This window comes from Panicum virgatum, chromosome 2N (genome assembly GCF_016808335.1).
Source record: "Panicum virgatum strain AP13 chromosome 2N, P.virgatum_v5, whole genome shotgun sequence".
Taxonomy (NCBI): Eukaryota; Viridiplantae; Streptophyta; class Magnoliopsida; order Poales; family Poaceae; genus Panicum; species Panicum virgatum.
The window spans coordinates 1676175-1691372 of NC_053146.1; the positions used below are offsets into that span (position 1 = coordinate 1676175).

General features: G+C 42.5%; 1 protein-coding gene across 1 annotated transcript; it reads left to right on the forward strand.

The window, feature by feature from the left end:
* Positions 1 to 3970: 3970 nt before the first annotated feature.
* On the forward strand, positions 3971 to 6843 carry LOC120659271. The gene is made up of 2 exons (XM_039937352.1): positions 3971 to 4233; positions 4705 to 6843. Exon 2 carries the CDS (start codon positions 4735 to 4737, stop codon positions 6277 to 6279), a length of 1545 nt encoding a protein of 514 aa, XP_039793286.1. The 5' UTR covers positions 3971 to 4233; positions 4705 to 4734; the 3' UTR covers positions 6280 to 6843.
* The last annotated feature ends 8355 nt before the right edge of the window (positions 6844 to 15198 follow it).

Genomic DNA, 15198 nt, shown 5'->3' on the forward strand with positions numbered 1-15198 from the left:
CCAGGGCTTATATAGGGGGAGGGACCCTGTCGCCCCCCAACAGGCGACAGGCCCCTGTCGCCACAGGGGTGGGCGACAGACCCCTGTCGCCCGTTTGGGGGGCGACATGCCCTTTTTTTCCAGTGACCTCGTTGCGAATTTGAAGAAAAAAATTACACTTAAGGCTTGTCACCCTATTGGGGGGCGACCTGGGGTATTTTTGAAATATTTCAAAACGGATATATATTTTTGAAATTTTTATTTTTTAAAAATATAAAAAAGAAAAAAGCGCTGGCTGCTCGCACGCGTCTTGGGCCGAGCACGCTGCTCCGGCCTGCTAAGCGCGACCGCTGCGCCGTGAGTTTCCTCGCGAAGGAGCGCTCGACGCCGCCGCCGCGCGCGTGCTCTCCACTGACTGGTACGCGCCTCTGCGCACCGCCGCTGCCGCGCCACCGTGAATCACCGTCGTGAGCCACGTCGGCTCCATCACCGCAATCAACGACTTGAGCAGGAGGATGCCGTAGGTGCGCGACCGGTAGCTCGGCCGGCGCAGGACGCAGGTCAAAGTGTCCAAGAAGTCGGGTTCCCTTCCCAGGATTTGCGCAGGACGCCAGTGCTCGATGCTGCCGCAGTCGTAGGTGATGCCGGTGGCGAGCGTCGCTGGATCGCGCGTGACCTCCAGGGAGATCGGGCAGAGGAAGTAGTGGGCACCTCCGCCGCCGCCGAAGACGATGAGAGACCTCCATATATATGCTGCCTGTGATCTCTGCGCTGCTGCTTGTTGCTTGTGTGTGATCGGAGGAGCGATGAGGTTGATGCTAACTAATCAGTTGTGAGCTTGCCTTGCTAATGGAGAGATCGAAGAGGAGGGGAGATGTCGTTTATTGGAGTTGAACGAATGGAAGGGGAAGAGAAGGCGCATTTTATAGCAGGACAGGATGGGGACGGAGTGCGGAGGGAAGGGGAAGCCAAGAAGTCAACCATCGGATTTGGTCCCAGAAAGCAGAAATGCAGAAGGGTAGATACGTCTTTCTCCACCTCCGTTAGGATCGAGTCATTCCATCCAAAATGACACACACTTAAAAAAAATCGCATACTGTGTATTTTCAGCTTTATCCCAATAAGTTGCTAAGTTCCGGTTCAAGATTTGTTTCTGAAAGCTGCCGGAGATGAGGGCCGAGGTGCCGCCCGTTCCCGTGGCGCGCAGGCCCAGTTGAGGTCAGGGTTAACAATTTCGGCGAAATTTCGCCGAAATTTCGGAAAATTTTTCGTTTCCGCTAGTTACCGGGATCCGAAATTTCGGTATTTTTCAGTATATTTCATTTTCAAATTCAAAATTCAACAAATTTCGACCAAAATTCAACGAAATTCGCCGAAATTTACCGAAATTTCGGAACGGAATTCCGTTTCCGCTAAACACCGAGATTTGACCGGAAAACGAAATGGTTAACCCTGGTTGAGGTACTCGCTTCCGGTCGATCTGATGCAGCAATCCCTAATAATCCGCTGTGCTGGGTGAAGGAGCGGACAGGCACCCAGAAGGGGCTTGAATGGGAGACGATAAAAATTCTCCAAGAGAACAAAGCCTATGTCCCGAATTCAACTCGACGCACCTCTCTTTTAACCGTCAAAGTGACACAAGTCAACACGTGACGAGTTCACCCTAGGAACAGTTAGGAAAAACTCAATGCAAAGCGGAAGCAAGTGAAAGACAAATCACTCGAGCAAAGCGCAACACAAAGCGGAAGCCGAGATTAATCAAAATGCCATGAGCTCGACACAAAATGGAAGAAAAGGCAAAACGATCATAAAGCAATCTTCTCGAACAGAGCTACCAACAATCCACTTAAGAAAGCATGCGATGATTCAACAACGATTAGAAATAAATGCTACACAAAGGACTAGCACTAATCAATTGAATGATAAGCATCCAAGCAAAGATTAGCGAGAACCAAAGGTAATTAAGCATGCAAAGACTAGCCAAGATTAGCATGGATAAGAAAAACTAATCCAGACACTAATCAGAGACAAGCGCCATCAAAAGTGCTCACTTTCGCATAGTAAAGCTGTGTGCAGCATTTCCTCAAACACTTGGCGGGCGGAGGATGATTGTTCAAGAACGAACTCGATCCGTGCCGGGATTTTTCTCGTACTCACTCGATCCGTATCCCTGCACAAGACCAAGGAATCAAGAAATCCAAATGCTCACCTTGCGCCACCCTCACCTGAACAACACGCGCGTCGTGGCCACCACCCCGCACCGCTCTGCGCACCCGGCCGCCGCCTGCGGTTGCTGCGGGCCGCTGTGCGCGCCCCAGACGCTGCCCTACCGCGCGAGCTGCTGTGCAAAGCCCCTGCCTGCGCGCGCTGCACTCTGCTGCTGGCTGATCCTGCGCCAATCCAAAAGGCCAGCGCCCCTCCTGGCTCCTCGCTGCTGCTGTTGCTGCTCGTGTGCTAAGGACAGGGGCGCCTGCTTCTTGTGCAGTGCTTGCTTCCCTACACACGCACGCCCAAGGGCCAAGCCGCCCAAACCTTCTGCACCAAGAACGGAACCAAACCCAAACCACGGGAATCAAAAGGAACACAGCGAAATGAATCAAATCAAAAGCCCCGAGGACACAAGGAGGGAAGGGCCTCCTTTCCCATATCCAAAACTCCAATCTCTCAAAAATCCATCTCAATCCCTAACCCTAGTGGAGGAAGGGAGGGAGAAAAGAGAGGAACAAGAGAAGAGGAGGGGCACCCCAAATGAATGGCCAAGTTGGAGGGCTGCCCATCCCCCTTTTCTTATCCTCTAATCCTTCCACTAGAAAGTCTGAAATACCCCTACTTAATTAATTACAATACATGCCAACGCAGGGGCAATTTCATCCATCTTCTTGTAGGAACCACAGACGGACACGCCGTCTTTACGACTTCACTTCGTCTCGACGCAAGCTTCGTGATGGCACCACATGCCCTCCGCCCGGAGCTTGACCGCGTCAAGTCCGCCCCAGGTTTTGAGGCCCAAACTGGTCAAACCTTCTCACACGCCGCCGCATGACGTGATTGACTCATCATCCAAGGGTGACCACCATTGGTTCTCACTGGGGGAGAGATAAGAGAGGCTTGAATTATAGGAGCAGAGTAGTTTCGGTCGATGATGCGATTAAAGAAGGAGATTATGCGATCCAACTTATCCAGGACGCTTAAATCTATTATTGTGTTTGCAATCTAGTTTATGCAGGTGTGGCAAGCCAATTAGGATAGCACAGATGCAAAAGCAGCTAGAAGGATGGCACGTAAGGATGCAAGTGGGTACGTATTTTTTGGGACAGCTAATTAATTACGATGGTATGTCACTTTAGTTCATTTCTCCGTCCTTCCAAATTATTTACTTATAATGTCAATCTAGTTCATTTCATCTACTTTTTGGATCGATCCAATGGCCTAAAAATTATCTAACTTGCATCCCTAACGGTATGACAGCATTATAGCCGTCCATGTTCCGTCCAACAAAAGCACGGCATATACATGACAAAACTTTCATGCACATTACAAATTTAGAATATCTGTTTGCTTCCTCCACAAGCATTTGCCTTTCATAGGCCAAGGCTTCGCTGAATTCCTTCCTTGTTTAGATGTATTCAAGTTTGTCATTTGCTTTGTTGTCCTTTCTTTGCCAAATGTCAGTACCTCCATCACAACCACCCACCATTTGGTTTTTAGCATGGTTCGCTGGGCAATTCTTTTAGCCAACGTACAGACTGCCTCTCATGTTTCAGTCAAGTCAAAGAAGCACTTCTTTGAGTTAGAAATTAGGATAGACAAAAACAATCCTGCCTTGATCTGTTATGAATCAAAGTCCAAAAGCAATGTGAATTCCTTGACTTTGATGATGGCCAATTAATGAAGAGAGGAAGAAAGAGGATGCACGTTCACATACTGTAAATCAGCCCCTCTTTCTATAAATAAGGGGGTCACTTCCATCGGTTATAACTGGGAAAAACAAGAAGTGAAATACAGAAACTCTCTCTTCCCAGCTTGCCTAGTGCCTATGTGATCAGTGGGATTGTGTGTACAAGAAGCTGATTTCTAACATGATCGACAATTTTCCATTGTACAGGCCCACTGCTCCGCACCCCTCACGATCAGACCCATCTATATTATGATCCATCTACCTCTTTTGGCTCTCAACGTGTTGGGCCACATTCTCTTCCAACTTTAACACCCTTCCTCTTCTCTATACAGAGGTTTCACCGAATTCGATCGATGGTACGCCCTTAAAACCGCTAAGAGCAACTCCAACAGATTGATTTTCCCCTTTCCCCTTTCTCATCTTATAGGGGAATCCCCCATCACAATTTTAGCTTATTGAGGAGATGTACTCCAGCAAATTGATTTTTCTCTTTTCCCTTTAATTCATGAGTGGCCAGGATCTTCTCATGCATGTGGATCTTGAGGCTAGGAACGAATGGATAGAAAGGGAGAAGAAAAGGGAGAAGGTGGAATTCCCCTTTAAAAAGGGGAGAGGGGAGGGAAATATAGGGGAAATGGGAAAAGGGAAAATCAATCTGTTTGAGCTAAATTTTTTCCCCTAAATCCCCTTTATGGCTAAAAAGTGGAAAGGGGAAAGGAAAAAATCAATCTGTTGGAGTTGCTCTAAGCTAAATCATATTTGTTCATGATCCAAAGTTCATCAGCTAAGCTATATGCATACTTTAATATATTGCTTGTCCTGTGCAGATTCTGGATGCTACATATGCTTGAATTCTGATGGCAGAAATGGTCAGTACTGCGATTGTCCATGAGACAGTTAGTCAAATTCTATCTGACATTGTTCAAAAATATGAGGAGAAAGAGGAATCAAATGCCAACAGAAACTTGGACAGGCTAGAGATGGCTCACATCAGGCTGGAGGCTGCTCTTGAGACATCAAAAAAGTGGCAGATCACTGATGCATCCTTATTGCGCTGGCGTAGGAAGCTGAAACGTGCTGCTCAAGAGTGCGATGAGACGCTGCACAAATGCAAGCAAAGAATCCTAGAAGATGAACAAATGGAACAGGAGGTGAAGAACTCCTCCCTTCCTAACCGTATTGTGCATGCTACAAAGTCTTTTGTTTTCTCCGTCCTTAATCCCAACAAAAATGAGTTGAGCAGATCCATTGCTCAAAGATTTGAGTGGTATGCAAATGGTGCTAGTGAGTTTCTAAGATTCATAGAGCTTGGCGGCACACCATTCCATCACATGCCCTTTAACTCCCTTGTCAAGAACCTTCTTGCAGGCAAGGAACTACATCATAAAATTATTCGGGGAAACAAGTATCCCTCTGTTCTGTTAAGGTTGGCGCCGATCCATACTTCAGAGTATGGGAAAAATGTTGCATTGACATTTGACCAATATGATGGTACACCGGAGGGTAATATATTATTTGGTTTGGTCATACAACTCTCAGAGAGTACAGATATATTTGGTATCACACTTAGGTGCTTGCAGTTTTTTGCCCCTCATTTCAAGTATAATTTTGAAAATATAAGGAATGAACTTTCTCAACTGCTCACTCAAAACTTCTCAGAGGGGCCATCTATTTATTCATACCAGAAGGAACACTGGGACAAATTCAACAGCTTCTTGTTGCAGTGGACTCGGCCAAACCCATTTTGTTGCAAGCAGCATGGTCAGCATGAGGTTCAGCGATTTAGCAACCTAGACATGGCAGGATTATCAGAAGTTTTTCTAGAACCAGTAATTAATTTTAATTTGCAATGTCAAGTCTCAATGTCTGTTTACAGCAAGCAGAGGACCTCGCTGTCTGAAGACATAATTTTTGTGCATGATTATCCATATCTAAAAGCAGGAATCTCCTTTGCGCCCCATGGCTCTTTAGAGGTCATGCTGCCAGCGGATAGGAGTTCTGAAATAGCGGCAATAGTCCACAAGGAGCGACACTGCTTGCATACAGACATTACCTTGAAACAGGTGGAAGAGATTATGCTGCCAAAAGCAATAGATTACTTCCACCAGAATGCCGAAGCGATGGTTTACCAAATGATTTGGAAGTCTAAACATGGGCTTGCACATATTCAGGTTGAGAAGCCATGCATGAGCACACGGAGATCAAGTATGAGAACACAGAGGACTATAGGGGTAGCTAGTAAGAGAAAGCTATTGCACGGGCATGACGAGCAGCTTATCAGAAATCGGATACATGCCTGTCACTTGCTCGACTTATGGGTTACACATGCTCCTGTCTGGTTGCAAAGGTCCATTATGAACTGGAAGCGGAAAGAAAAGGAAATTCTGTTAGCAGCACCGTAGCTACACCTGAAATTCTAAATCATGAAACTTAGATGGATAAGGGAAACAAGAAAAGAATGACCTGAAATAGAATGCTATAGTGAAGAAATCAAATATTAGTGTTAATATTCACAAGTCACAACCTAGGACAAAATCTGTCAGAAACACGGGTATCCTTGGAAATAGAATTCATGTCAAATACTCCAAATAGTTATAAATTAGTATTATTGGTGTAATTTTTCTTGAACACGTGTGAGGGATTTCTACCATTTCTTTAAATAAGAGCATAAAGAAAAACAACCACAATAGCTGGGACCTTGAAGATCTATATTCTTATTAGGAACTTCCGAACTTGTGCAACTGTAGCATGCCACTTGTTCTTGGTTTCAATTTGTGTGTCTTCTATGTATGATGTTGTTAGGTTCTCACCAGCTGAGTATAGGCTGGGGATTACTAAATTACATAGGAAATCAGAACCCAATGTGCATTTGTATGAGTAGACTTACAATTATACCATCATCACTTGTTCTTAGTTTCTATTTAAATTTCCAGTGTGTAGCTACTTTGGTACCACGGGCCTATTATTCTTGGGCCTTGCTACGGTACACCTCTTACCTCCGAGGAGGTAAAAATTACATCAAATCTGGACCCTTGATTATAAAGAGAAAAAACCAATTAGAAGATAACAAAATATTAACCAGCTTCTCCGGACTATCCATTACAAGCATGCATGCCGTTATTTTCTCCGTGAAATCTGCATGCGTGCAAATACCATCATAAACAATTTTTTTAATTTCTTCCACAACTTTTTCTCGACCCTGGAATGGCGTACGTGTTGGTTCTATGTCTAGCACTGCACAACTAATAGCAGACTTGTTTTTTATCCGTGACATTGGATTAATTATGTATGAATGTTACACGATAAAACAATTAGTCATTCCCAAAAAATTGGATCTGTCACGTCTCATCAAAAATATGTTACAGGTAATGCAATTATTATGTCACTAAAAAAATCAACCTATCACGTGTCAAGAAATATCTGTTACATCTGTATATTGCAACTCATGTATGTATACGTGCATTTATCACGCACAAAAGTTTTTCATACATTTGTTTGGAAGTTCATGCATGTTAGGGTAGTTAGACGGTCACGTTACCTTAGTTAGATCACGTTAGCACAGATGCATCTAATTGGTTGTTTTTTCCTTATTTATCTCTCTTTTAAAAAATATAATACAAAAATATAATAATTGTTTGATTCATCAATTACTTCTTAGGAGGTAATATATCGCATTCTTTGATCATCTAACAAAAAATGGTCGCTCCACAATTATTCTGGTGTACCGTAGCAATTGCCATTATTCTTTGTATCTGACTATATTGGCAACTTTCACAAACAAAGCCAAAGTTACTGGATTTTTCTGAAATATTTTTCAGACCAAGAACATGTACGCCTTCTATACAAAATCCTCAAAGTGAATCTATTAATACGTTCTCAAACTCTTTTTTGTATTGGGTAGTTTCCAGTCAGGGGACTTCCATGTAAGAAAAACATTTGCTGGGATAGCTTTGACCAAGCGTTGACAGATTGACACGCCTTGAGTGTCAGAGAAGATGAGCTCTGATGATTCATAGACACGGGGAGATGTTCAAAGCTTTATTTTGTTTGCACATGAAAAGGCTTTATTTTTTCCACCTCTAGCAGATCCACAATGACTAGTCAAGCAGATCCACTGTTCAAAGATCCACTGTTCTAGAGATTCATACGTCATGTTGACACACCAATCAAGCACCTTTTAACATGCAACGGATTACTTCTGCCAGAAAATGTACCAGATATATATTTTTGAACTTGGAACTTGGAAGTCTAGGTTGAGAATGCATCAAACATCGATCAATCAGAAAACTCAACCGTCAACAGGTCAATCAGGGAAATTGAAGAAACAGAGAAAAAAAGTAATGGAGTACATATTTGGAGGAACATACCAAATTTGAAATTACTATGCATAACTGAGAACAGACCTACCAAAAGGTAGGATTTAGATCCAATACTCGAAACAAAAGGGCAAGAGAAGCAACTCTACAGCAGTTGTGAAGTTAAATATTACTAAAAAAAACTCAACATGTGGGGGGGGATCACCCCCACGACATTTTCACGAAAAAAAGAAGACATTTCCCATACAATTCGAGAAAACCCCTGATCCCCTACCCCATCCGTACAGAGTGCCCATACCTCGTGAGAATGGGCAATACACGCACATGAGGGGACCACCGACCAGGGGCGAGCCCAACTGTGCTTTGAACATAGGGCGGGCGAGGGGATTTTTTTTGATGCAAATCTCAGGGTTCGAACCCTAGTCGGCTGGCAGGACCGACCCCTGCTCAACCATTGGGCTATCGCCTAGCTTGCAAACAAGAGAGATGTAGAGATTTTTTTTTGTTACATATTACTAACAAGATAGGGCGATCAAATCTAGTTGCGGAGATGTGGGATCGATCAGTCGATCGTCCATCATATTTGTAATATAAACCATGCATATACAGATTATGTTCGCCACTTTATGCCTGTCGGCAATCACAGACAAATGCCGAGGGGCACTGTCTCATGCAGTCATGCTTGTTGAGTACAAAAAAGCACTCTCTCATGCAGTCATGCCTGTTGAGTACAAAAAAACAATACTGCACTGATCAACATAGATTCCTTGTCAAGGCCAACTCCTCTGCACTCCTGACCCCTAATACTACTAATTTTTCACTTCTCTTTCCTCTCAAAATCTTAGCCATCACTACCTTAGCAACTGTTGGTGATGGCAAATTTTGGTGTCCTACCAACTGTTGGTCCATGAAAAGTGGGACAGACAACATTTGGGCTTGTTGTCATTAAAGTTGGCTAACCACTTTTTTTGCATATTACCTTCTTAAGCAGTATGGTAAAGTTATAATGACAACTCAGTTGGAGAATATCATGATTTCTGGAACAATATAATGCAGGATCTTAACTTTCAAGTTTGGAAATAAATTGGACATCAGTCATATTATTTTTCCATGGAAATAAATTTACAATGACTAGTATATTGGCTTCATTCTACGAGAAATCGCCAGTGACAAGGAGCCAAGAAGTTTCTAAGTTTCTTGTCCACTGGCGCATGGATGAAATATTTTCAAACTTCGTTTCACATCTCCACTTCCGTTCCCTGTCATTGTTAATTATAACACCAAACTGAATTTTCATGCAACTCTAGTTGACGCCCCTCTTCCACTTTTTCTGCATAATAGGTCAGACTTCTTGACTACAAGGTTTCCCATGTCTAACTATCAAAGATGATCCCTCACTATCAAAGATGTCTAACTTTTACCTCGTCAAAGTCTTGGCCATCACTATCTTCTCCTTAAATTCTTATGATCCCTCACAGCATGATTTACCCTCTATACACAGGCTACCTGTCCTGTTCACATCCTCCGTACCATTCAATCAAAGGAAGGCTCTTGCAGGCTTTCAGCTGCTAAGCTAATCTGGCACATTTTTTTAGAAAAAGGATTACAAATCGGGCCTCTACATCCATGGACATACACAGCCAATTATTACAAAGTTTAAGAAAGAAGAGCACAACCAGTCTCTAAAACAAAGAACTACCGCAAACGATTGTTTTGCATCCACCCTCCCATGACTACCTCCATAGCAATGATCTCTATGTTTCTGCTCAGTTCGGAGAGTGTGTTCTTAGTGTGCTCGTCACGCTGCAGCTGCGTCCAGAACCATAACCAGTATGTTTCCCTGAAGATAACCTGCAACTTCGGGTAGCACCACCAGATCTTCAACAAGGTGGAAATTCTCGTATTTCATATGTACATGTTCCTGTGGATGTTGATTGGTTTTTTTTAACATCTCTAATTCAAAACCGAACATGAAATTTTGATATCATTCGGCTCCTTTATGGATATTCTCACCACTTACATCTATATCAGCTTTTCTGTCTGAATGGAACCAAAGCTCTCTGCTTTCTAGATGATCCCTATAGAATAAGAGATAGAAATGTTAGAATCATTAGGACCTCCTAGGAGTAGATCGATGGGATACTCACTGGTTCTTGAGAAAAGGTCTGCGCTAGGGTAGCGACGCGATGTGCAGAGGCGTCGCGGTGGAGATGGTGAGGTCGCAGAGGCAGCGATGTGAGAACTTCCCTTTGCTTTAACGCCCTCTCTCAGATCGGATCGAGTCTAGGGTTCTGGAAAACTTAGGCACGGCGAACCTTGGTTCACGTGCCCCCACGTCACTCTCTTACTTTTATATTGGCGCTGCGCAAAGGGGGGCCACTTGCCAGTGAAGGGCAAGAGCGCCCCCGATCAGGGCGCGTGAGAGGGGTCTGATTCAGTCATTGGACTGGGTCAGATGAGATCAATTTTACATTCTCCCCCTTGATCTCACTCTGTACTTTAAACTTAGTTCTCTACTTTCTCTTTACTTGACTTGCTCTTGGTCCTCGTCTCATTATAGATCAGCACGTAGGGCATGCCTCATCATGACAGTTATCATTTACTGTCAGATTAACAGCCACAATGCACCTTTCCATATTGAAAGAAGACTTCAACCTTTCTTTGGGCCCTTAGTAATCTAGAAATCATAGGCCTTCTGTAAATCACATGTCGACTTGGGCGGTAGGCCTTTGGTAAGCAGATCCGCAAGCACTTGCTTGGTACTTTGATGCTCAATGCTATCATATGATTCTGGATTTTCTTCTTTGCAACATAAAACTCACTGTCAATGTGTTTGGCAGCACACTTGACATGTTGCCGTAGGAGAGAAGATACTTGAATGGTATATTGCTGTTGCCTACCATTATTAATTCTGGGTAAAAGTTTACTCAACCATTTTGCCTGTCCTGAAGCCTCATATCATGCTAAACTTTGGGTATACATGACCCACGATATCACAACTATTTTGCTTTGGAGCCTTTCCACAATAAAACTCCAAGCGCGAGTGTTAGCTACTACTGTGGGCTTCACAAAACATCTCGCCAAAACTCAGTTCTTTTTACTCTCAACCTTTTGAGGGCATGTGGTTCTTTCTTACTTACCACAAGGCTTACAACACATTGCAAGAATGCAAAAATCATTCTCTAACTCCATTCCAATGATCTATTACTGGATTAGACTCTCCCAAAATATCCCGGATATACAAGCTATGTCAGGTAGATTCTTTCTTGAGCATTGTTTTTGCTTCCAACAGCTGAAGCACATGGAATCGTTTTTCTTTCGATCGATCTCACATTGGTTCCTGGAATACTGAAAATTCCAAAATGATTACCCTTGACAATAGGACAGGCGTAGGCTTACTCGCATGCATACTATGTTTCTTTAGAATTCTTTTGTAAGTATGCTCTTTGCGATAGTCCTAATACCCCCTTTCCTTTATCCCAGTGAATTTCCATTCCTAGAGCGAATGAGTATTCACCGAGATTTTTCTTATCAAAATTAGAGGTCATAATAACCTTCTTCTTTGGACTTTGCGGGAAATGTATTTCCCATCTTTGAACTTTGCATATTTGCAATTTGTCATCTTGTATTTACCTTAACTTAAAACCCAAAACTTTTCTTTGTTCTCACAAAACTTTAGATACCACTATTCTGTGATCTGATGACATCAGGTAGTATCCTAATGTTCTTTTCTTTCCACAACAAAAACCATTTGGTTATGTCATGAATATACTTTCATGTACAGATCTCCGTTGGGAGATATTGCTCTAACATCCATCTGATGCAATTCTAAAAGTGGTATGCCACCAATGTCATTATGATTCTGAAAGAATCCTTTCATGGACGGTACAAAGTGTCTCATTATAACTTATTCTTTTCTTTGCATGAAGCTTTTGTCACAGGTCGTGCTTAGCGACTTTCCATACTCACATTTAATTCTTGTAGACACATTATAGCCTACTATCATGGCTCTGTCAGGAACTTGTTCTATGTTCCAAAATAATTTTGAAACTTCTAGGTCTCATGACATCTTCCTTGGCTTCTTGCCACTTCGATGAATGAGCGCCTCTCATGACTTCTCCAAATGAGGTGGAATCACCTTCATTTGTACTTCTTCATTTATATATATTTTTTGTCCTTTAACAATAGATAGCTAGACATATTGCTTTCTGTCTAGGGATATTGTTGCTCTTTATTGACAAAAAGCAATTGTCATCTCAACTTCTATCGTATTGTAGTGCTTGAATAATTGGAGTGAACGTACGATCCCACTTCTCTTCAAGCCTTAGTTCTCAACATACTTTACTCCCTCAGATTATCCCATCTATTCTAAAGATGAAATATCTTATAGCTTTAGTTTGGGTTTAGTCTTACCAAGCCTCATAGGGTGCTTTAAGCACCACCTTTTTCTTTTTGGTTGCTTTGAGCCTCAACTATCTTTTCTTTCTATTGGAGCTTAAAAAACTTCAGGATTTTCTTTCTTATTTCTGTGGTTGGGGCATCAATGTTATGATCGTTGTACTCCTTTTTCGGTCAAATTCTTCTTTAATAGATCATTCTTGCTTTAAAAATTCATCGTATTTACTTTGATGAGAATTTCTTTAAACTTTAATCTTTCTGGTCTTTTTAATCTTTCTCCCCCTCGAAATATGACACAAACTTTGCTGCCATAATTTCGAAACTATTTCTAACACTTGCGAATGAGGAGTCTTTCATTACTTGGTTTATTCACATGACCAAATCATGCAAAACAATGGGAGTACCATTTTCTCGTTCTATATCAAGAGCTCATCAGAGTTCTTAATATTTCTATACTTTTCCAAGATCTTGACTTTTGGTTCATATACCACTTCCTTTTGTCCTTCGACTCTATCCATTTCACTATCCAACATGACACTATTGAAGTGCATGAGTATTGCTGGGATAGCTTAAAAAGCTCCCCCAAACTTCTTCTCTTTTCTATGATACTCAAGTAGTACATGAGTCATCACAAACTTTCCCTGCCATGCAGGACATGAATGGAACACATGTTTAATTCAACGTTGGTCGAATTGAACATGCATCTTACTCATTTCAACCATTATCTTTACTATTGAATGACAAGAAATTATTTTACAGTGATAAAACTTTAGTCACAATTACTAAAACATGTATATATATACTTTCTTTCCTGATTAAATTGCTCTTTTCTTTCTTAACCTCAACAATGCAGCTGAGTAAACTCAAAATTTGTCTATAGCGTTGATCGAAATCAACTATTGCCTGCTTATATCTGTCTATAGGGAAAAATTGTATGTCTTAATTTAACGTTGGTCAAAATTGAAAAACATACAATTTTTTGGTACTTTCAATTCTATATCACCGTTGGGCGGAAATAGAACTAATGATTATAATAAAATTATAATATTGTCATCATCAACTTTGGTCAGAAAATGATAATATTATAATTAACTTTAAATTTCTTTTATTTAAAAGCAAACTAATGCTCAACCTGACACTTAAAATGACAAAATAATGCCAAAAGGTCAACTTTGACTTAAAACAACGGAAGCTTTTTTGAACCTTAAACTTTAAATGTGGCTTTTACCCATGGAGAAAAACTCATCTTATCTTTCTTTATTGTAGCAGAAACTTTTCTTTCTTACAGAAAGAATTTTTTGTCCTTCGCTGTTCTCTAAAAAATTGATCACTTTGATGCAAAAAATTTGTCAGAGAATTAACCTTGAATATAAACTCTTAATAAAATTATAATATTGCTATCATCAATGTTGGTCAGAAAATAACAATACCATAATTTAACTTTAAATCATTATATTTCTACTCCTCTATTTAAATTTTCCCGTTGGTTCCAATTTAAATAGAGGATGAAACTTTTACTTTGCAGCGGAAACAGTTAAATTCAGTATTCAGAAGCATTATCACTGTGAAACTTTACTATTCTCTAAAATAAATTATCTCATTGGTTCAAATTTGAATAGAGATTCTTCATCAAACTCATAAGTAAACGCTTATTTTTCATTACTGTACTCACTTTACTCTCTAAACAATATACATGTTGGTGCAAAATTGAATAAAGATCAAAACTATTCAAAATTCTCAAAGAAATGCTTCTGAAAAGAAAAGTGTACTCTTTCTTCGCTGTGTTTTAGGCCCAGCTCGCAAAACAGCCCGCGGCCCAAAACTTGCACGCAGCGCTCGGCTCGGCCTGGTGACTCACTTGCACATGCGGTCCAAAACCCCAGCTGCTCCCCCGACCGATCCACACTGTCGGCTCAAATCCGACGAACGCCCGTTGATCTCGCGGGGACAAAACCGGCCGGCGGCGCTCCCCCTTGAAACCTAACCCTAGCTTTCTTCCCTTCTGTGCTCAGCTCGCTCGGCCGGTAGGGGGGGCGGCGCCGCCGACTCTCTCGCCGGCGCGACGCCAGGTCGGACCACCGGCGGCGACCCACAAGCTTCTTTTCCCCCAAGAACTCTCGGGTTTCTTCTTTCCTCCACTTCTCTCTACTCGCAAGGAGCGACGGCGGCCATGGCAGCTCGCCGGAGGCGGAGGCACGACGCCGCCGCAGGCCCCCTCGGCGGCATGCGTGCTCGCCCGTGCGTGAGCGCGCAGCCGTCGAGCGGCACTGCGACGGAGCCCTGGCCCCGAGCTTGCACACAAAAGCGCCGGCCCAACTTGCCTGTTCGGATACTGTGGTGCGCCGGCAAACCGGCAGCTCTGCTGGGCTTCCTCGCGGCGGTGGCCGGTGGTCGAGCCAGCAGTGGGACCCAAGTAAGCCCCGCCACTACTTTGATCCCCTAGGGTTAGGGATTGCCTTTCTTCCCTTCTGTCGATCCGATTCGAATCGGAATTGTTTCATTCTTCTTTCTTCCTTCTTCCGATTTGAGATCGAAATGCTGCTGTCATTCGAATCCTCCAAAACAACTAGAGTTTGAGGTTCTTTTGCTGTGTCGATCCGAGATTGA